Source organism: Lactuca saligna, chromosome 2, assembly GCF_052625555.1.
Source record: "Lactuca saligna cultivar CGN05327 chromosome 2, ASM5262555v1, whole genome shotgun sequence".
NCBI lineage: Eukaryota > Viridiplantae > Streptophyta > Magnoliopsida > Asterales > Asteraceae > Lactuca > Lactuca saligna.
In genome coordinates, this window is record NC_136418.1 from 171,567,470 (window position 1) to 171,586,457 (window position 18,988).

General features: G+C 36.1%; 5 protein-coding genes and 1 long non-coding RNA gene across 7 annotated transcripts; 2 read left to right on the forward strand and 4 right to left on the reverse strand.

Moving 5' to 3' along the window:
- The first annotated feature begins 84 nt into the window (after positions 1–84).
- On the forward strand, positions 85–1,671 carry LOC145030383 (uncharacterized). Its single transcript, XM_078978761.1, has 3 exons — positions 85–585; positions 642–997; positions 1,185–1,671. The coding sequence occupies exons 1-3, from the start codon at positions 85–87 to the stop codon at positions 1,669–1,671; spliced, it is 1,344 nt and encodes a 447-aa protein (XP_078834887.1).
- Positions 1,672–2,644: 973 nt separating this feature from the next.
- Positions 2,645–3,683, reverse strand: LOC145029339 (uncharacterized). Its single transcript, XR_013676477.1, has 2 exons — positions 3,123–3,683; positions 2,645–3,036 (listed from the first exon to the last, which is right to left on the reverse strand). It is a non-coding gene; the product is annotated as an uncharacterized LOC145029339 (long non-coding RNA).
- A 1,399-nt stretch (positions 3,684–5,082) lies between these two features.
- On the reverse strand, positions 5,083–5,681 carry LOC145032777 (ubiquitin-like protein 5). The gene has a single exon (XM_078981699.1). The coding sequence runs from the start codon at positions 5,603–5,605 to the stop codon at positions 5,384–5,386; it is 222 nt and encodes a 73-aa protein (XP_078837825.1). The 5' UTR covers positions 5,606–5,681; the 3' UTR covers positions 5,083–5,383.
- A 234-nt stretch (positions 5,682–5,915) lies between these two features.
- Positions 5,916–10,875, forward strand: LOC145032776 (phosphoglucosamine mutase family protein). 2 transcript variants are annotated; one of them, XM_078981698.1, is made up of 16 exons: positions 5,916–6,059; positions 7,451–7,660; positions 7,971–8,037; positions 8,148–8,331; positions 8,408–8,460; positions 8,554–8,879; positions 8,954–9,018; positions 9,097–9,157; positions 9,244–9,361; positions 9,445–9,526; positions 9,610–9,682; positions 9,764–9,825; positions 9,887–9,982; positions 10,051–10,205; positions 10,311–10,485; positions 10,551–10,875. In XM_078981698.1, exons 1-16 carry the CDS (start codon positions 6,053–6,055, stop codon positions 10,656–10,658), a joined length of 1,842 nt encoding a protein of 613 aa, XP_078837824.1. In that variant the 5' UTR covers positions 5,916–6,052; the 3' UTR covers positions 10,659–10,875. The 2 variants fall into 2 exon arrangements, with proteins under 2 accessions (XP_078837824.1, XP_078837823.1); XM_078981697.1 differs by lacking the exon at positions 7,451–7,660 and having other exon boundaries at positions 5,918–6,059.
- Positions 10,876–12,517: 1,642 nt separating this feature from the next.
- On the reverse strand, positions 12,518–14,585 carry LOC145032778 (Acyl-CoA N-acyltransferases (NAT) superfamily protein). The gene is made up of 3 exons (XM_078981700.1): positions 14,190–14,585; positions 13,055–13,469; positions 12,518–12,980 (listed from the first exon to the last, which is right to left on the reverse strand). Exons 1-3 carry the CDS (start codon positions 14,308–14,310, stop codon positions 12,689–12,691), a joined length of 828 nt encoding a protein of 275 aa, XP_078837826.1. The 5' UTR covers positions 14,311–14,585; the 3' UTR covers positions 12,518–12,688.
- A 1,380-nt stretch (positions 14,586–15,965) lies between these two features.
- Positions 15,966–18,431, reverse strand: LOC145032779 (double-stranded RNA-binding protein 2-like). The gene is made up of 3 exons (XM_078981701.1): positions 17,915–18,431; positions 17,159–17,378; positions 15,966–17,075 (listed from the first exon to the last, which is right to left on the reverse strand). Exons 1-3 carry the CDS (start codon positions 18,158–18,160, stop codon positions 16,318–16,320), a joined length of 1,224 nt encoding a protein of 407 aa, XP_078837827.1. The 5' UTR covers positions 18,161–18,431; the 3' UTR covers positions 15,966–16,317.
- Positions 18,432–18,988: the final 557 nt, after the last annotated feature.

An 18,988-nucleotide genomic window follows, 5' to 3' on the forward strand; every position in this document is an offset into this window, starting at 1 on the left:
GTAGGGTGTTTTAAGTTTGGGTCAATTGTAACTTATAGATGGATAGGGAAACATTTTATGAGTCCAATTATAGAGAACCCAAAAATGAGTGCAAGGAAGATGAAAGCTAAAGTGTCAACAACATTCAACATAAATGTGAGTGTGGGGCAATGCAGAAATGCAAAGAAATTTGCATTACAAGAGATTGAAGGAAGTCTAATTGAACATTATGGGAGATTGTGGTCATATGGTGAGGAAATTATCAGGTCAAATCCTGGGTCTACTGTGAGATTGGATATAGACATCATGCCATATTCCACAACTTTGTTTTCCAAGTTTTATGTGTGTTTCAAAGCTGTAAGGGATGGTTGGTTAGAAGAGTGCAGGCCTGTAATTGGGCTTGATGGTTGCTTTTTAAAGGGTATAGTTAGAGGAGAAGTTCTTTCAGCTGTTGGGAGAGATGCAAACAACCACATCTACCCTTTAGCATGGGCTGTGGTATGTGTTGAGAATAAAGAAACATGTAAGTGGTTCATAGATTTGCTTATGGATGACATTAATGGTGGTCTTGGTACAGGCATTACCCTTCTTTCTGATGGACACAAGGTTAGTACTAGGTCATTTTTATGCTTTTTCACTCATAATGATGTTGTGATTTGTAGGGGTTATTACAAGCAGTTAAGGAAAGATGTCCAGAAGCTGAACATAGGCAATGTGCTAGACACATTGTGGCCAATTTTAATAAAAGGTTTACTGGTCAAGCATACTTAAAGTTATTTTGGAGGGCTATAAGGGCTAGTACTGTGGAGAAGTTTAGAGGTGTAATGGAGCAGATCAAATCTATTGATACTCATGCTTATGATTACCTTATAGACAGAGATCCTACTACCTGGTCTAAGGCATTCTTTCAAGAAGGAAGAGATTGTGATGCTGTAGAGAATGGGGTCAGTGAGAGTTTCAATTCTGCTATTAGGCATGCTAGAAGGAGACCTATAATCACTATGCTGGAGGAGATTAGGTTATTTGTGATGGAAAGGATATACACTCAGAGAGTTGAAGGAATGGAATGAGATTTGCTTATATGCCCAACTATTAGGAAGCGTATAGAAGAGCTGAAGGTTAAACAGAGATAAGTTTTTTTACTTTAATATGCTTATGTTAATTATGCGGATGTGTTATTGATTTATATTTTTTGCTTTAAACAGATTGTGGGGAGTTACTCCTTGTGGTTATCAAAAGTATGAGGTTAGATTCATTGATGTTGCATATGGAGTGGATCTAATTGCAAAGAAGTGTGCCTGTAGAATATGGCAACTTACAGGGATACCATGCTTACATATGGCAGCAATCTCTTACTTAAATCATGATGCAGAGATATATGTGTCCCAAACATACACTACTGAGGCTTACCTAGAATGCTACAAATATAGCATTAATCCTCTCAATAGTAGTGATATGTGGCCAGATGTTCCATACCTTAAGCCTTTGTCTCCCAAAAGAAGAAGATTACCTGGTAGGCTATCAGTGAAAAGGAAGAGGGATGCAATTGAACGAGAGTTAACTAGACCAAGTAGGCAAAATGTCTCAAGAAGGGGAAGCATGATAAAATGTGGTATTTGTAAGGAACCAGGTCACAACAAGAAAAAGTGTCCATCTAACCAGCAAAGCAATACATCAGGTGAATATTTTTAAAAACATTACATCATTTGAACAAATAATTGACATGTTAATTGTTGTTTGCAGTACCAAGTTCATCCAGGGGCAGTGGAGCAGACCCAAGTTTATCCAGGGGCAATGAAGGACCACCACCTACAACCCAACCACCTCCTCCACCACCACCTACAACCCAACCACCACCACCACCTGCAGCCCAACCACCACCACCACCACCTCCTGTAGTCCAACAACCTCCTCCACCACCACCTATAGTCCAACCACCTCCACCACCACCACCTGCAGCCTAACAACCTCCTCTACCACCACCTGCATTCTCCATGCCAAGAAGAAAGGTCCCAGTTAGTAAAAGTGGAAGGAGGAAATATTCTGAACGGATCATCAAACAAGCATTAAGGAGGCAGATACCTGGAGTTGGAAGCAATGCAGATAACCCTTCAGTTATTGATTAATTTAGTGGGTGTGTAGTGGATGGGTAAGAATATCTTTTGTAAGGCAGTTGTGATGTAAAGACAAAGTAGTAGTCTTTTTATCAAGTAGGTGTATGGGCACATGGTGACCCTTCTTTTGTCTATGCAGGAATCTTTTGTGTTACCTAGAAACTAGTTTTGTGTGTGCAGATAAAAACTTATTTAATTTTGAATATTAATGGAGTATTTCAATGAATCCAACCACCACATTCACTTACTTTTTTATTATATGTATTCATTGTTAAATCATATATGTATGATTCCATTCCAATCAAAACTAATTCTTTATATGTATGCTACTTTGTGATTCTATTCCAGTCAAAATCATATATGTATTCATTGTTATATGTATGCTTCTTTATGATTCCATTCCAGTCAAAAATACTTCTTTGTGATTCCATTCCAGTCAAAATTACTTCTTTGTGATTCCATTCCAGTCAAAGTTACTTCATTCCATTCCAACAAGAAGTTGATATAATGGCTCCATTCTTTGTGATTCCATTCCAATGAAAGTTAATATGTATGCAGTTAATATGTATGCTTCTTTATAATTACATTCCAGTCAAAATTACTTCTTTGTGATTCCATTACAATCAATGTTACTTCATTCCATTCCAACAAGAAGTTAAGATAACAACTCTATTCTATTCAAACATCTTTCAATACATCATTTGACTTCATTTCATCATATACACGATGATCAAAAAAAGAAATCCAATGGTAAACTTATATATTTTCTCCTTCATTGCAATGGCATCAGAGTACTTTTCCTTCTTCATTTGTTCCATGTCTTCCTTCACCTTCTCTACTTCGGTCTTCAATGTTAGTAATTCAGCTTTCATTCCTTCCACCACTTCCATTAGAGGCATCTGTACAGGTTCTACATCCAACCATTTCCAATATTTGCATTTACCTTTCCACAATAAAATTTCAAAGTGAGATTTCAAATCTGGAATAAATGAATCAGAAAAGAGGGAAAATTTAAGTGAAATTGCTTACCTCATTGCACACCATGAAATGCCTCCCTGGATTCTTTGGTGTTGTTGATGTTAGAATACGTGCAGGGAACCCACAATCACAAGTTTTTGGATCATTCACTGTGGATTTCTTGCTTGATCGATTGAGGGAGGATGAGAAGCTGTAGGAGGAAGCCATCGGGTATTAGGGCAACGGGGTATTAGGGCACAATAAAGGAACAACAAACGCCCCTCCTTTAATAACAAGAACCCTACATACCACGTAGATCAAACTGACACGTAGGATCAATAAATCCATTGAAACCGGCTAAACCCGGTCATAAGGGGAAAATTAGCACAATTCAACAAGTTTAAGGGTTATTAGAACACGAAAAAAAGTTCAGTGACCAAATGTGATCATATTCAAAAGTATGTTACCCTCTCAAGTCATTATCCCTTTGAAATACTATGTCAAAAGAACCTAGGATGAACCTCACAAAAATAAAATCCATTGGAACCAAGTTTTATAGCAATTTTATAAGTAGCTTAGGTAATCGTATGTTATAGCTCTATATTGCATCTTTATCAAAAAAGTTAAATTTGTCAGAACTCTTATTATGGTTTTGTAAAATTTCATTATATATATATATATATATATATATATATATATATATATATATATATATATATATATATATATATATATATGGGGTGCGGTTTGGTTTTTTATGGTTTTTGCAAGACTAAAACTGCACCGCACTGAGCATTTTCGGTTTTTGCGAAACTAAAAATCGCATCATCGGTTTTCATTTCGGTTTCAGTTTATGCGGTTTTTACAGTTTTTTCGGTTTGCGGTTCGGTTTTTTCTCACCCATACATCACATGTTATCCAAAGAGGAATTTTGCCTTTAGTATCAACTAGTTACCCACAATTTAAAGCTTTGGAAAGCCAACGTATGTGATACGAGGAAGACTTTTCTTTTGGAAAAAGAGGTCTCGACTCATTTAACATAAAAACCAAGATCGTTTATGGCATCCGACACAGTACAACTGGTGAAAACCCAAACAATAAGAAGAAATTTGATACACTCTAGGTTTTTAGAACTGACTGATTAAATTAAGAACTGAATGATTACTAGTAAATGTGAAGACATACAAAGATATTCCTCACCAACACTACTAACCGCCTATCTATACCAAGTACTCGCCTAATTGATCTAACAAGATAATGACCTTATTGCCCTTACTAACTAATTGAAGACAACTATTAAACTGGTTCCAACCTTACATATGTCAAACAGATCCCAAACCACAGGGTCAGCTTCAAGCCAAATCATTTCGAGTCAAACCGGTTTCTAATCCCAAACTTTTTTTTTTTTTTGCACCTTTACAAGAACCCACAAACACAAACCTCAAATCAAAATACCCAATTTATGATTCAGATTTCAGAGAGGCGACACTTATAGTACTATAATTAAGAAACCTACAAAAACTAAACCAGGATTACAATACAAATAGAAAAAGCACCTGATCAGGAGAGAAGATTGATGAACCCCTGGAAGGGTAGAAAAGGGGTAATTTGTTGAAGTTGGGATAGAGAGAATGCTTACTGAGATTCCCAATGGTATCATCATTCATCAACATATCTTGGGTAAAAAGATATATGATCCCCTCTCCCTCTGCTATAATAGATTTTTGAACTCTAGTGTATGATTTTAATTGAACCTAACCATAAATTTACTAAATAACAAAGTCAGACCAACCGCTGTGACTCATATATCCTAGATGAACCACCAACAAAATTGATCATCTTATTAGCTGAAAAATCCCAATCAAGTCAGACTCAAGCATGTGCTTTTCAAGCAAATGCTGTGATCTTATCTAGTTATAGAAATTAAAGCATACAGTTCTGCAATTCAAAGATAATTGAATTATTTCCCCCCTACCATGATGAAACAAGCACATAACATAAAGCATCAAAGATTCAAAGTAAGTAACTAATATGTAAAAACAACAAATTCCAATTACATATCTGATTTACCAAAAACAGAAGCTCACATATTTGCCCTAAATTTCACCAAAACGTTAAAAGAAACAAATTGGGAAATTAATGAACATTCAAGATCAAGTAAGTGATCAGGATGTGAAGGCAGTACTAAGTTTTGGTAATTACATGGATATTCATACTAGATATCATACAATTCAACATTCAAAACATACAATTTATTCATACACAACCATATTCGAGTGTTTAAAAGTTATAGGCACTCATCAAACTTACGGAAAATCATCACAGCGACAATCTCAATTGTAGTAGAGTTCGAGGCCCATGCCATCGTGAATCTCGTAGTCCTGGAGAGTGATATGATCCTTGTAGATGTTGTACCACTTCTGGATCCTGATCTTGTCAGCGCGAGTGCCCGTCTGAGCTGCAACGAGCTTCTTCAAGTCGCCGATGGTGTCATCACCGTTACACTTCACGCGAACCTTCTTCCCCAAACGATCGTTCAACACCACCTCGATCATCTTTGTCGTCCTTCGATTTTCTCCTGCAAATTCAATTAGATGTATCGACCGTATCAATGAATTCGAAACCCTAAATTCTAATATCATGACCCTTGTCGTGGACCACACGCAAATCCGAGGCGGCAGATGACTTTAGGTTTACATATTCACCCCTTCAACTTTCAAGCATGTATCAACACGACACCTTAAAATACATAATGTAGATAAAAAGGTCATAACAAAGGACTTCGAGCCCATTTTTTGAAAGCGAATCGGATCGATACCCGAAACAAAAAGTAGGTGGAAAAAAAATGACTACAACACACGTGCACTGCACGCTGGTATGACTGGTCTGCTGATCTGCTCTGCCATTGCCCTTCTACGGTTCTACCTCTTCCCCTCAGCTTCTCCGCCCATTTTTCATCTCTTTCTCCCCCTCTCAAACACACAGACAGAGCATCTGTGATAATGGCAGGTCAGCAACTTATTTTTAATCTCTATTTATATATTCTTGTGTTCATTGTTTGTTTGTTCAATTCTATCTGTGCGGATTTAATCAGGCGTTCACTCAAAGAAAAGGCCGTTTAACTCGATCATACTTGAAATTTTTGATTTTTGTTTGTTCAGTTTATCTGATACGGTAAATTTTTTGGAGAAAATCTATGGGGAATTAACGACTTACCTGTAGGTTTATCGGAATAAAGAAAAATTAATGTTTGATAACAACTTGTTTGTATCTAGACGAGATGATAGATTGTTTAATACACAAATTCAATTAAGAAAGGAGGTTTATGGATACATGCTCTTCGGTATTCATGAAATCGAGTCTTATGTCAATTGAAAGGTATATTCGTATTGAATATATTGAAGTAGATTCACTTGGTTTTCAAGGAGAACGCGAACTTATGGGTGGTGCGATCGTGGTAATTTACATAGTTTAGTCTAGCTACACTATGTGTTTGACATGATCGAATCCATACTCCATAGTTTTGTGTATGAGTAATTATCAGCCCCACTGTTGAAAGTCAAACCAGGATTCTTCATCAGTTCATCTCACAAGACATTATACATTCTTTTTGTCGTTGTAATATATGAGCATCCACAATCCATTAACTCTACAGACTACAAAGTCCAATCGATTGGCACATTAACATTCCACTTTCAATGCAACTTTTTCATTAATTCTCTACAATCCATTGAACTCTACAAACTTCAATGGACTGCCACATCAACATCATATTAAGAATGTGATCCCTTTTTTCCCCATTCAACTCCAAATTCGCTGTATGCCAACTTGGTGTCCCATTATGGTTGGGTTTAATTCATTGTATGCCAACTTGGCATTCCACCAATCCACCTCATTCTGCCCTCCGCCCCTCCCAAATTATACTTCCTTTTTGTTGTTCTTCAGCTCATGTGTCTTCCTTCTTCCCTTTATACTCTCTAAAGTTCTTAAACAGTACATTATAGATTGTGTATGAGAAAGCACACAAAGTCTTTTAAAGGGCAATTGTTCATGTTTAATGTCTTGTACTCTTGTTGCAACTGAGAGTAAGAGTATCCAGACGATGTCCCTTGTGTGTACCCTCATTAACCCTAAAAGGAAAGTGAGAAAAACACTTGCCATTAGATCTTTAACTTTCCTTCATGGCATTATCGGTAGTGAATTTCAATTTAAACTATCTGTTCTGTAAACTTGGGTCCAAAACTTACAGAGCCTTATATTTGGTGGCATCTTAGAGGTTCAATTCGGTAAAGCAATGTAATTTGTGAAAATACACAAATACGGGCACTTAAAAACTTTGGTTTTTTCATTTGAAATCTTCTTAATCTGAAATTTGATAAAACTCCAAATCTTTTATGCAGTTATGATGGGGAAAATTGTTCAAAATTTACCAAGTGCACATTCCTGCCAGCAGAATAGGCAGTTCTGCACCCTATATCAAAGGGAGGGATGTGTCCAATATAAACACAACTTGCTTCTCTTTCAAGGAAGGAAGTTGCCATGGACACGCATCTCAACCATGCATTTGCGTAATGTGTCAAACAATAAACAACGACTTGTTTACTGCAATGGTCTGTTCTAGACTCTTATCATCCAGGATGATATCAAATACAACCAAAAGTATAAGGCCCTTTAAGATTCTCAACATAACCCACATCCTAATATATAGTATATGTGTTGGCCTTTCTGCTTTCTATATTTCATTTCATTTATAAAAAGGTGTATCTTTAGTGGTATAAAAAAGATCCATTCATATAGAAAACATTGCATTTGGAGTTGTTATGAAAAGGGTGTATTTTTAGCTGTTTTGATGTGCTTTTTAGCTTTTAGCTTTTTTTTTTAATACATGAAGTTATTGTTTCTAATCGACTTCTTTTTCAGCTTCTCTTTCAGCTACTGCAGTACCATCACTTGAAAAAGTAGATTTTCTCAAACTTCAAAATGGCAGGTAAGCTTTTCCTTCTTGAAGTTTCGGTATGTCAAACAAATTCGGTAACTTATCTGTATATTGGTAAACTATTATAATCTACATACATACATACATACGCCTAAATGCAGTGATATTCGTGGTGTTGCTGTTGATGGTGTTGCTGGAGAACCCCTTAACCTCACAGAGCCAGTAACACAAGCCATAGCAGCTGCTTTTGCTGGATGGCTTTTAGATAAGAAAAAAGCTGATTCATCTAAACATCTCAAAATCTCAATTGGCCATGATTCTAGAATTTCTGCACAAAAGCTACAGGTATTAACTTTTGTGGATAGTATCTAATTCCCTATTGACACCATGAAACCATATATCAACCTAAGGTTTTTTCCAGGATGCAGCTTCTCGGGGAATTGCTAGTGTAGGCTTTGATGTTGTGCAATATGGGTAATGTAGTTTTAATCATTTCTTCATTTATTTTGATTATTTTCTTTTTGTGTGTTATGATCTGCTTAATTATTTTCAATGATGTTTATGTAGATTAGCATCTACTCCAGCAATGTTCAATAGTACACTGACAAAAAATGAAGACTTTCTATGTCCAGTTGATGGAGCTATCATGATAACAGCAAGCCATCTTCCTTATAATAGAAATGGTTTTAAATTCTTCACTAATGAAGGAGGCCTTGGAAAACCCGACATTAAAGACATCCTAGATCGTGCTGCAAACATATACAATGGATTTACACCAGAATCTCTAGAAGAGGCAGAAAGAAAAGTTTCATCTTCCATCACTAAAGTCGACTACATGGCTATTTACGCATCTAACCTTGTAACAGCTGTTCGCAAAGCTTCAGGAAACATAGGTATATGTGAAGAACTGAAGATTACTTTTTTTTTTTCTCTCATGCTTCTTTTCTTACTTGGATATGGATTACAGAAAAGCCATTGGAAGGATTTCATATAGTTGTGGATGCTGGGAATGGAGCTGGTGGCTTTTTTGCTGTATGTTATCTTTTAAGAATGATATATAAAACATGAGGTAAAGTGAAGATTACTTTTCACATCTTATTTGTTTTTCAGGGAAATGTGTTGGAGCCTTTAGGTGCTATTACTACTGGGAGTCAGTTTCTAGAACCAGATGGTAATAAAGTAACAGAATCAAAACTAATTTAAGCAGGTTTTTGTATTTAACCAACTTAAGTAAAAGTAAACCTGACCAATTTTCAGGGTTATTTCCCAATCATATCCCTAACCCCGAGGACAAGGCAGCAATGAAGGCAATTACTCAAGCTGTGCTTGATAACAAAGCCGATTTAGGGATCATCTTTGACACTGATGTTGATAGGTGATCTTCTAATATTAAATTTTTTTCCTTTAGTTATAAAATTGAATTTGGGCAATTATGTCAAATTACGGAGTGTGAATCAGATCTGCTGCTGTGGATTCCACTGGTCGTGAGTTTAACCGGAATCGTCTAATTGCTTTGATGTCTGCTATTGTTTTAGAAGAAGTAAGTTTCTAGAAGTTTCCCTAAAACTGTTGATGGCCATGATTTTGAGCTAGTTACTGTTTTTTTTTTTTTTGCCCTGCTAGCACCCTGGAACAACAATTGTCACAGACAGTGTTACTTCAGATGGGCTTACTGTATTCATTGAGAAGAAACTAGGTAAGAAGAGCCTTTACATCAGTGATTCTATTTTTTATTAAATCATATTCTACTTGTTTGATAGTTGCCAAATGCTCACAGGAGGGAAGCACCATCGGTTCAAAAGAGGGTATAAAAATGTCATTGATGAAGGCATTCGTTTGGTGAGAAGTTAATTAATTTTTTACATTAATTATCAGACACAATAATGATATTTTTTCACAGAATTCTGTTGGTGAGGAGTCACATTTGGCCATTGAGACAAGTGGCCATGGAGCACTCAAGGAGAATCACTGGCTTGATGATGGTGCATATCTCATGGTATGTATGTGTGTGTGAAGATCTGTATATTTAATAGTGTTGGTTGACTTTCTTGACTTTATTTGCAGGTGAAGCTATTGAACAAACTTGCATCAGCTAGAGCTTCGGGTCAAACTGGTGGAAGCAAAGTTTTGACTGATTTGGTTGAGGAACTACAGGAACCGGGTGTTGCTGTTGAGCTTAGATTAAAAATCGATCAAAATCATGCAGATTTGAAAGGAGGGTATGTTGATTGTTGAATGTAGATTTACTTGGTGCTTAGTGACTGTTATATTTATATATGTGTCATGAGGTCTGAATGTATTCAGAGGTTGTGGTGTTTTTACAGATCTTTTCAAGACTATGGAAACGCAGTCCTAAAGCATTTAACAAACAAAATTGAATCAGATCCCAAGCTTGAAAAAGCACCTGTTAACCATGAAGGGGTACGGGTGTCTGGATATGGTGGCTGGTTCCTTCTCAGACTTTCACTCCATGACCCTGTTTTGCCCCTCAACATCGAGGTAAATCAAACTTTTTAAATTAAATTGTAAAAAAATAAATAAATAAACATAAATGAAATTTGTAGGCCCCGAGCAATGAGGATGCTATAAAACTCGGACTAGCAGTGGTTGCAGCTGTAAATGAGTTCTCAGGTCTTGATATATCAGCCTTGACCAAATTTGTACAGAAGTAATCAGGCTCAAAGGTGTATTTGTTTTTTTTTTTTTTTTAATATAAAAACTTTTCTGTATTAATAATAAGTAGTTTCAAGTCTCTGAAAACTGCGACTTATAGCGATTCTTGAAAGTTGTAAAATTAACAACAGAATGACACCTAATATTTACAAGAAAGGCGTGGGTGAAAGTTTTGAAGCGATTTGTATCAATGATTGATCATGCTTATTGTTGCCAGTATTTGTAGAATGTGTGATTTTGTTTTATTTCCCTCATAAACTGAAAAAGGTCAGGTTATGCTCTACATGTCAACATAATAAGCACATATGATTTGTAGGATTTAGAAAATCACAAGGCTTGTTTCTCATCTTGCATTGTGTTTACCAACATTAGATTACCTCCTTCATACTGTACAATCTTGTAAAGCATAAATTATTGATTGTGTATAGTAAAAGGTTGTGCTGTATTCAGATTGGACACACCCACATATCCATCGACCAACCCATCCACATCCTCCCTCACTTCTACACACACACCTTACACCCACCTACATGCATATGTGCATGCTGATGCCTACACCTATATGCTCGTACACAAACATACATGTTTTCATTTTCTTTTTTCAACTCTTTAAATCTGCACCAAACTCATAAGTGGTCCCATATCTAAACCTAAAACAATATATCTATTAATTGTTTTCATCAAGTGCACTTATATATTTTCGTTTTCTAAATTCATCTTTTTGTTATATATATTACATGCAAGTTCAATAAAAAAAAAAAAAAAAAAAAAAAAAAAAAAAAAAAAAAAACATAGTTTTGAGCGGGTAAAAGTCTAATAAATGAAAATTTTAATTAAATGAAAGTTTATCATTTTTATTAAAAATAATAATAAGTTACAAAAAATACTAAAAATGTATTTTTGTGATGTTACATAATTTTTTTTTAATTCTTTTGACGCAAACCAAACAAAAAACAAATTTCATTCCATGACAAACAAATGTATTTTATATTCGAGTTCATTACATATTCCAATTCCTTTAGGTTCTAATTTCTTTTCCAAAACATTATGCCAAACAGACACCTCCTTAGAACAAATTTTTTGACATGGTTTGTGTGGTTTCATCTAACCGTAACGAGCTCCAGACGAACAAATAGATCGGGGCGACTTGAACTTCTTCTCATGATAAATGCCTTGTTTGGTTCTTTTAAGTTAAAAGAGTGTGAGAACTTTATTTTAAAAAACCTAGAAACATCATCTTTCATTTTTCTCTCTTGCTTAATCATCATATAGCTCCAAATATTTTTATTTGTCCAATTCATTTGCATTCTATACATTATAATTAGTAGTGGATCTCTCGGGTATTCTATGCACATGTTTTTTTCCCGATTTAAGTTTTTCACATATACCTTAGTGTGTTTGTCTCTAATCTTTATTATTTTACTTATTATTTGTTAACTCTCCTTATATATCAATGTTTACATTTAACTGGAGGTGTTATTCACTTATTCTACGATTATAAGAAAATTTGGATTGATTGGGATAATCTCATTTACCTAATGACATTTTGCAAAATGTTTTAAATGAAATTAGTGCAGCAGATATTTGGTTGAAGTTTAGAGAAATTGTGTATGACCAAGCATCTCTCAAACAAGTTGCATTTGAAGCAGCCTTCTAAAATGGAACTCAATTCACACATTAACACTAACAAAACACTTCACCAATCGATCACACGAACATCATGAAGGTAAATAATAATGTTCTCATAGCAAAAAGATGCCTAGACCCCACTTATGATTCTCACTTCTTTACCACTGCAAGCAATATGCCACTCAAGCTTAGCATGTGATTGATAATCTACTTCTAAAAACATCACAAGAAAAAGAAACCGAAACTTTAATTTACCTTACAAAGAACAAACAAGTACACTACCTATAACAATATACAATTACATTTCATGTATAAACAAATAAACAGTTACTAAGACCCCTAACATACCATTATGACTCCCTCCCTTTATCACTTGTACCTTTTGCAATACTACTTGTACCTAACAATTGGTTCGGTTTTTCTCAAGGAGCTTCATCATGAAATTAAACTGCATATCCGGTGAGGTCCTGGGCTGGGGCCATTTAGCTCCTTCGGGTATTTTAATATCCTTAAAACCCTGACTTCTATACAAATTAGTGGCACCAGGGTTATTTAGGTCACAATGCAATGCGATTGACCTACACCCCCAACTTCTAGCTTGAGCCTCTGCTTTTGCTATAAGCCTTTTCGCTATTCCCTTTCTTCTAAACCTTTCTCTCACAGCAACATTCGACACATACGCAATTCCAGTCCTGCAAATATGAAAACGTGTACGATTACCCCCTTATAGTTTGACGACTTTGACAAGAAAAGTCAAAATGATCACCTTCTCTGACGAAGAGGACCTTTCCTAGGAAGAAAGTCAGCGACAGTGTCTAGAGTCAAAATTCCAGCAACATATCCTTTATTGAGACTAATCTTTGCACCAAAACCTGCAATTTTGAGATCTTCGTCACCAATAAAGAAAGTGTTGTTGTCGTCGTCTTGGGAAGTGGAGGTGACAGCAACAAGACATGTTCGTCTACAACCAGTGGGTACTGACAATCCAAAAACCAGTGCAAGGAGTCTGTCGATCCTCAAAACAAAGTCTAATGGGAATGAGTATTCAGGGAAGAAGGAGCTACAATGCGTTTCTGCAACCTCCCAACAGTCTTCGATTCTTGCCTCACGCACCACAATTTCAGGGGATACAATTGGAAATATTTCAACCACTTGACTCGCTTTGCAAATCCCTATCGAGTCTAGAAAGAAATTTATACAAACGTTTCTAGTGAGAAACAATGAAAGCTAAAGAAGTTAGAGAGTCGGACTTTGATATTTGATGTCAAATCGAAAACTTTTTAACAAAAGATTGATTTTTTTTATTTTCTAAATGTGGTAAAGTTGATATTTTTCTTGAAGGATGTTGCAAAATAAATGCAACATTTTCGTTTTTGGTAAGGCTGCAATCCAAGATCAATTCTACGCCCATTGGTTCATCAAGATCAAGCTCTTTACACCCTTAGCATGAACCAATTGTTCCTTCAGTTTAACTTAATTACAAAACGATTAAACATCTGAAAAAAGTTCAAGCTCACCCATAATTGTTGGTTCTTGAAAATCCTAAAGTCTGATCAATAAAGACAAGGTTTCAGATACAGTAGAAAGATATATAACACTCAGAACATCGAAGATTGTGTTAATAAACCACAAAAGGCATAAACTAAACCCAATTCCCATTTAATCCAAACCAAAAATGGCACAATTAAGATGCCACCAACACTGTATCATTAAGCTGAATTGGAGTCGTAAACACCAACAGACAGATTTTTAATCAGAAAGACAAAATTTATAGTATTTCCACCAAAATAATAATAATAATAATAATAATAATAATAATAATGAAACTCCAGATCAAAATACCTCATAAGATTATGCAGCTATAGATACAGATATTTATATGTATAGGTAAGAAAAAGTACCTGATCTGGAGAGATGAGAAGGGATAGACGATTGATGAACCCTGGAAGGGTAGAAAGGAGGTAATTTGTTGAAGTTGGGAGAGAGGGTGTTTACTGAAATCCCCAAAGGTATCGTCCACATATCTTGGGTAAAAAGATATAGATCCCCTCCCTCCCTCTGGCGCAGATTTTGAACCCTGGCGAGTGATTTTTTAGCTGAATCGAAAAAAGAAGAAGAAATTTAAGAGCTTAGAATTCGTTGCTATCAGACAACATTCGGTAGTCTCATAATTCACTCAACGCAGACTGATTGATTGTTTGTGGGTGTTCTTTGTTTCTATCGGACTGATTGGCATCAAGGTGGCGATTGGGTCGGGTCGGTGGGTCACCCAAACCATATTAGGCAACCTATTAATAACCTTTATTTGCTTATTTTGTAATCTTTCCTACCTACAATTACGAATGATAAGGGTGTGACATCTTTCGCCTAGGGTGAGTTCGATTCCGAAATTGAATCAAACTAGTATTGATCCCATAAAATCCAATATGGTCAAAAGTAAGAACCGAATACGGAACCAACCAAAATATAAGACATAATAATGATATTGTTTTCATTGAGAAAGTAGGTTTAGTTTAAACTTAGAATTGGTATTGAACTCAAACCGAATAAGGCCAAAAGTAAGAGCCGAATACCATACTGAAGTATAGGTATCGATTTGATTGATTTGCATAGAAATGTTCATCTTTCACCAATCACCCCAAAGAGTATCGTGATTTATTTGTAGACATTTTTGAAGGGATGGAAGTTTGTTTTCATTAAAAGAACATATCACTCGATCCGGTATAATCTAATCTAATTTTGTAATATATATCAAAGGTATATTAATTTTTCTAGTTTTTCTATGAATCATTGCCGATAAATGGTTTCAAACAATACCCCAACATATTTTGAGGACACCTTGAACATAATGATTGACCTTCATCTTGTATAATCAACGACATTCCTTGTTGATTATTGTGCTGTCTTAAACATTTATCGTTTATCATCATTTGGCTATGCAAATATTTTCACAAAAGGAGCTTTATTCCGGGTATTATTATGTCACCAAGATAATACCCATGCTTGTATTATACTCCATTAACACGAAATTGATATTTGGGTACTGTTTCATTTAGTACATTGGTCACTAACGACGATTGGTTAAGGAAGTTGATGTCGTTTTTGGAACCAGGAACACCAAAAAATGCATGCAAAAACCATAGATTTTACGAATCTACCTCTTCGATTTTAATGTTAAGTTCTTGTAGACATCTTCAAATATGCATCACAAGCATCTGGAGCCGTCTCGTATGCAAGTTAACGTATTGCATGTATGTAATGGAGTAAAAGACATTTTGCCTGATAATTTAAAATATGAATATTGTCTTTATCCATATCATAAACAATTCGTAAGAATATTTCTTTGCATCCATAACCTCATTCTAAATATGTCAGCGCCATAAAGGGATTTCTTAGCGAACTTAATATTCGACGAGATGATCATCTGATGCTTCATGATTTCTGTCTACATAAAATTTTGTATTTATTAGCCCGTTTGACCTTGCAGTATCACCAAAGAGAATGAAAAAAGGTTAACGTCACGTGGAAGACTCATCGTCATAGCTTGATAATAAAAAAAAAATCGAAACTAGATGATTGTGAATCCATTTCACAATTGTAGATGTAGAAAATGAGAATGTTTAAAAGGTAATGTGGTGCCAAAAAAAAAAACATATGGAAACCCAAAACAGACGATATTAATATATAGCTTATACCTTTGTACCTTTCAAACGCAAGTCCAACACAAGTAGACAATAAATCCGAGTACCAAATTGTAAAATTATACAACAATTTTGTTTCCAAGATTCTACCCACAACTTCCTTCCAAAACCCACAACAACCACCATCTTTCCAACCTACTAACCATTAAACAAACCCCACCCCAAAAATACGACTCCAAGAGGCCAACGGCAACAACCTCCTTTGTCTCTCATCAGTAAAATCTCTATCCAGTTTCCACCACCAAAATATATTATATATATATAAATCAACCGTAGCCATAATAGATTTTGCAAAACAAAAGCCTCGTTTTCACCTCACATCAAACATTCAAACGTGCAACTCCTTCAACTTCTCTTCCACTTTCACTTGTTCAAATTTACCCTCTTCTTCCTTTTGTGTCACACTCACACATATTGCTGAGGTGGAAATCGGCTTCGGCTTTGAATCTTCAGGAGTAGGAGTTGCATGCCCTTTCTCCGGCATCGAGGTGACAGGGGGTTTAGCGATGTTGGGGGAAGAATAAACCGGCACCGCCTGTCTTATGGTCACCGGAGGTGCTACACCACCGCACATTGGCGGCATCCCCCTGAACTGCGGCGGAAGCTGATTACCCTGCGGTATACCAATATGCGGTGGTGGAACAGGAAGCGGAGGAGCGGAGAACACCGGAATTGCATTCCGTATGGTGACCGGTGGTGCGATCCCCCGGAAGTGGCGCACGGGGATATACGGTGCAGCTCCGACCGCAGGAAACTTGTGGGGTCGGGGAGACTGCTTTTCGTTTCTGTTGGTGTTTTGAGGCGGTGTTTTGTTGGATGCTTCATCGTTATCTAACAATGTGGTGAGATGGGGCCTACTTCGAGGGGTTGTTTTTGGACATATTAAAGGAAGTATTTTTGATGTTGTGGATGGTGGTGACTGTGAAGTGTTTGGCTTTGGATTTGGTGATGGAAACTGGATAGGAAAGGGTATATTCGACATTCTTGCCTTTAATCTGAATTTCTGTAAAGCACGAGCTACAATCACATGCTCCTGCTCCTCCAGCATCCCTTTTTGCATCGGTGAACTTTCTGTTTGCTGAGTCACTGAACATTAGATGATAAAACGTAAGTAGATCTTTTTCATAAACCCATTTTCTTTATATATATATAATGATTATGTGGCTTACAAAGTTTGAGAGATGACCAAGCTGACATGGCAGCATTCTTTTCAGCTTGTTTCTTATTCTTGGCTGGTTCACCTGTAAATGTACAGCCAGCTAATTCTACAGTGCATGTGAACACAGGTAAATGCCCAAGGCCTGACCTAAAAGTTGTATATGTTGGTAATGATGCCCCTACTCTTTGTGAAACCTCTTGCAAAAGGTTCTTGTACACCCCTGTCTCATCCTGTATCATGTACATTACAAGATCAGTGCCAAATACAATGTTTAAACTTTAAAGGTGTTAGAAACTAGAATCAATACTCGATCTTCTCTTATATCATGTCAAGTGTCAATCCAATTAACTTGCATTGAAATCTTATTGTACACAAGAAAAAGGGAATAAGCATTTCAAATCATACTTGACACATATCCTTCATATCAACTAAACATTGAATGCAACTCTCTCCGAAATCCCCATTGCATACAACAATGTTCTACATGTCCTCATAATGGCCTAGGTAATTGAATAATAGATGTAAAAATTCCTCCATCTGATGAAACCCTAGAGCCTACAAATTAAGCTGTATGAATTGAGATTACATTTTCTTCACTTACGCGGACTTCCTATACATTTATTAAATTGTTATAGCAATTGAATTTCAAAGACATGCTACATCAAGCAAATAGTCTTCTAAAAAAACATGAATTAAGAAAACGGAAGTTAAAATACCCATTTCTGAAGGTTAAACCTTACAAACCCTAAAAAAACAAAAGACTCACCAGTATTCGAGCAGCCAAAGAATTAGACGGACCACGGCTAGCGAGTGCATTTAAAGCCACCTCAGCGGCCGAGTGCTCAGCCTGCCTCAACGTGGTGCAGTAGTTAGGGCTCTCATACGTCTCGCCGTTAAAGTTAACAGTGGCCTTGAACCGTGGCGCGTGATCTGGACCTTCTCTTATACTTATGTACGACGGCAAATTAAAGCAGCTCCTCTGCGCCAGCTCCTGCAGCTGGTTCTTATACATCTCTCTATCTCGAATCGATGAATAAAAAACCTCGAGACTCCAGTCCAATTATCGCAGATCAAAGCGCCGATCGATAATGTCGATCATCGATTTCGATTCCAACTTTGTCCGATCGCAATCGAGGGTCTTCTAGGGTTTTGATTTTGCTAGCACCGCGTGTATATACATTTATCTGTATGTATATGTGTTGAGATATAGATATAGAGAGAGAAAGTCTAGAGAGATGGAGATTTTACAAACTTAGATAACAACGAACTAATGAGAGAGAGAGGTAGAGAAAAGTACAGTATGTAGCGAAAGTTTTGTTTAGGAAGCGGTCGCCCTCATGATAAGATATGTACCCGACCGATTCTTAGACGTTGGATTAATCACGTTTGAGGATTGATGTATGTAATTTTGAGACCTTAATTTTGATTATGGTGAGGGTCGTGCGTCAGATACCCTCCCCCTTCGTCATTGTTGTTAATTAATACAGTCACTTGTATTTTGGTTGTTTTAACTTTTAATAAAAAATGAAATTTTCTAAAGTTAAATGATCCTAATATCTAACAATTGTTACGTTATTTCAGCAATTTTTGCTGGTATTTTTTTTTATAGGAAATTACTAATCTAGCCTAATTAAGTAATTATTTAATCATTCTTAGCTAAAAATTAGCTAATTATTTAAAAATAACCCATGAAACCGTTGGTAATTAGAGTGGGTTACTATTTTGCCAAATGATCTACTATTTCGGGTTAAGTATATTTTTTCCATTTTAAACATCTAAAACCGTGGTTAATTTAGAATCTTCAGTATTCTCTCGAAAAGTTATGGTTTCTCAAACCGTA

Bases quoted from the DNA above. Each gene is read 5' to 3' on its own strand.
- LOC145030383 (XM_078978761.1), top strand. From the start codon at position 85: ATGAGTGCAAGGAAGATGAAAGCTAAAGTGTCAACAACATTCAACATA. The intron at 586-641 runs GTTAGTACTAGG...TGTGATTTGTAG, and splicing joins TTCTTTCTGATGGACACAAG to GGGTTATTACAAGCAGTTAA. The intron at 998-1,184 runs GTTATTTGTGAT...TGCTTTAAACAG, and splicing joins ACTATGCTGGAGGAGATTAG to ATTGTGGGGAGTTACTCCTT.
- LOC145032777 (XM_078981699.1), bottom strand. From the start codon at position 5,605: ATGATCGAGGTGGTGTTGAACGATCGTTTGGGGAAGAAGGTTCGCGTG.
- LOC145032776 (XM_078981698.1), top strand. The intron at 9,362-9,444 runs GTGATCTTCTAA...AGTGTGAATCAG, and splicing joins TTTGACACTGATGTTGATAG to ATCTGCTGCTGTGGATTCCA. The intron at 10,486-10,550 runs GTAAATCAAACT...TGAAATTTGTAG, and splicing joins TTTTGCCCCTCAACATCGAG to GCCCCGAGCAATGAGGATGC.
- LOC145032778 (XM_078981700.1), bottom strand. From the start codon at position 14,310: ATGTGGACGATACCTTTGGGGATTTCAGTAAACACCCTCTCTCCCAAC. The intron at 13,470-14,189 runs GTACTTTTTCTT...ATTTCTTTCTAG, and splicing joins TTCTCATCTCTCCAGATCAG to ACTCGATAGGGATTTGCAAA. The intron at 12,981-13,054 runs GTGATCATTTTG...TCATATTTGCAG, and splicing joins GGTCCTCTTCGTCAGAGAAG to GACTGGAATTGCGTATGTGT.
- LOC145032779 (XM_078981701.1), bottom strand. From the start codon at position 18,160: ATGTATAAGAACCAGCTGCAGGAGCTGGCGCAGAGGAGCTGCTTTAAT. The intron at 17,379-17,914 runs GTGAGTCTTTTG...TACATGATACAG, and splicing joins CTTTGGCTGCTCGAATACTG to GATGAGACAGGGGTGTACAA. The intron at 17,076-17,158 runs GTAAGCCACATA...TCTAATGTTCAG, and splicing joins TTGGTCATCTCTCAAACTTT to TGACTCAGCAAACAGAAAGT.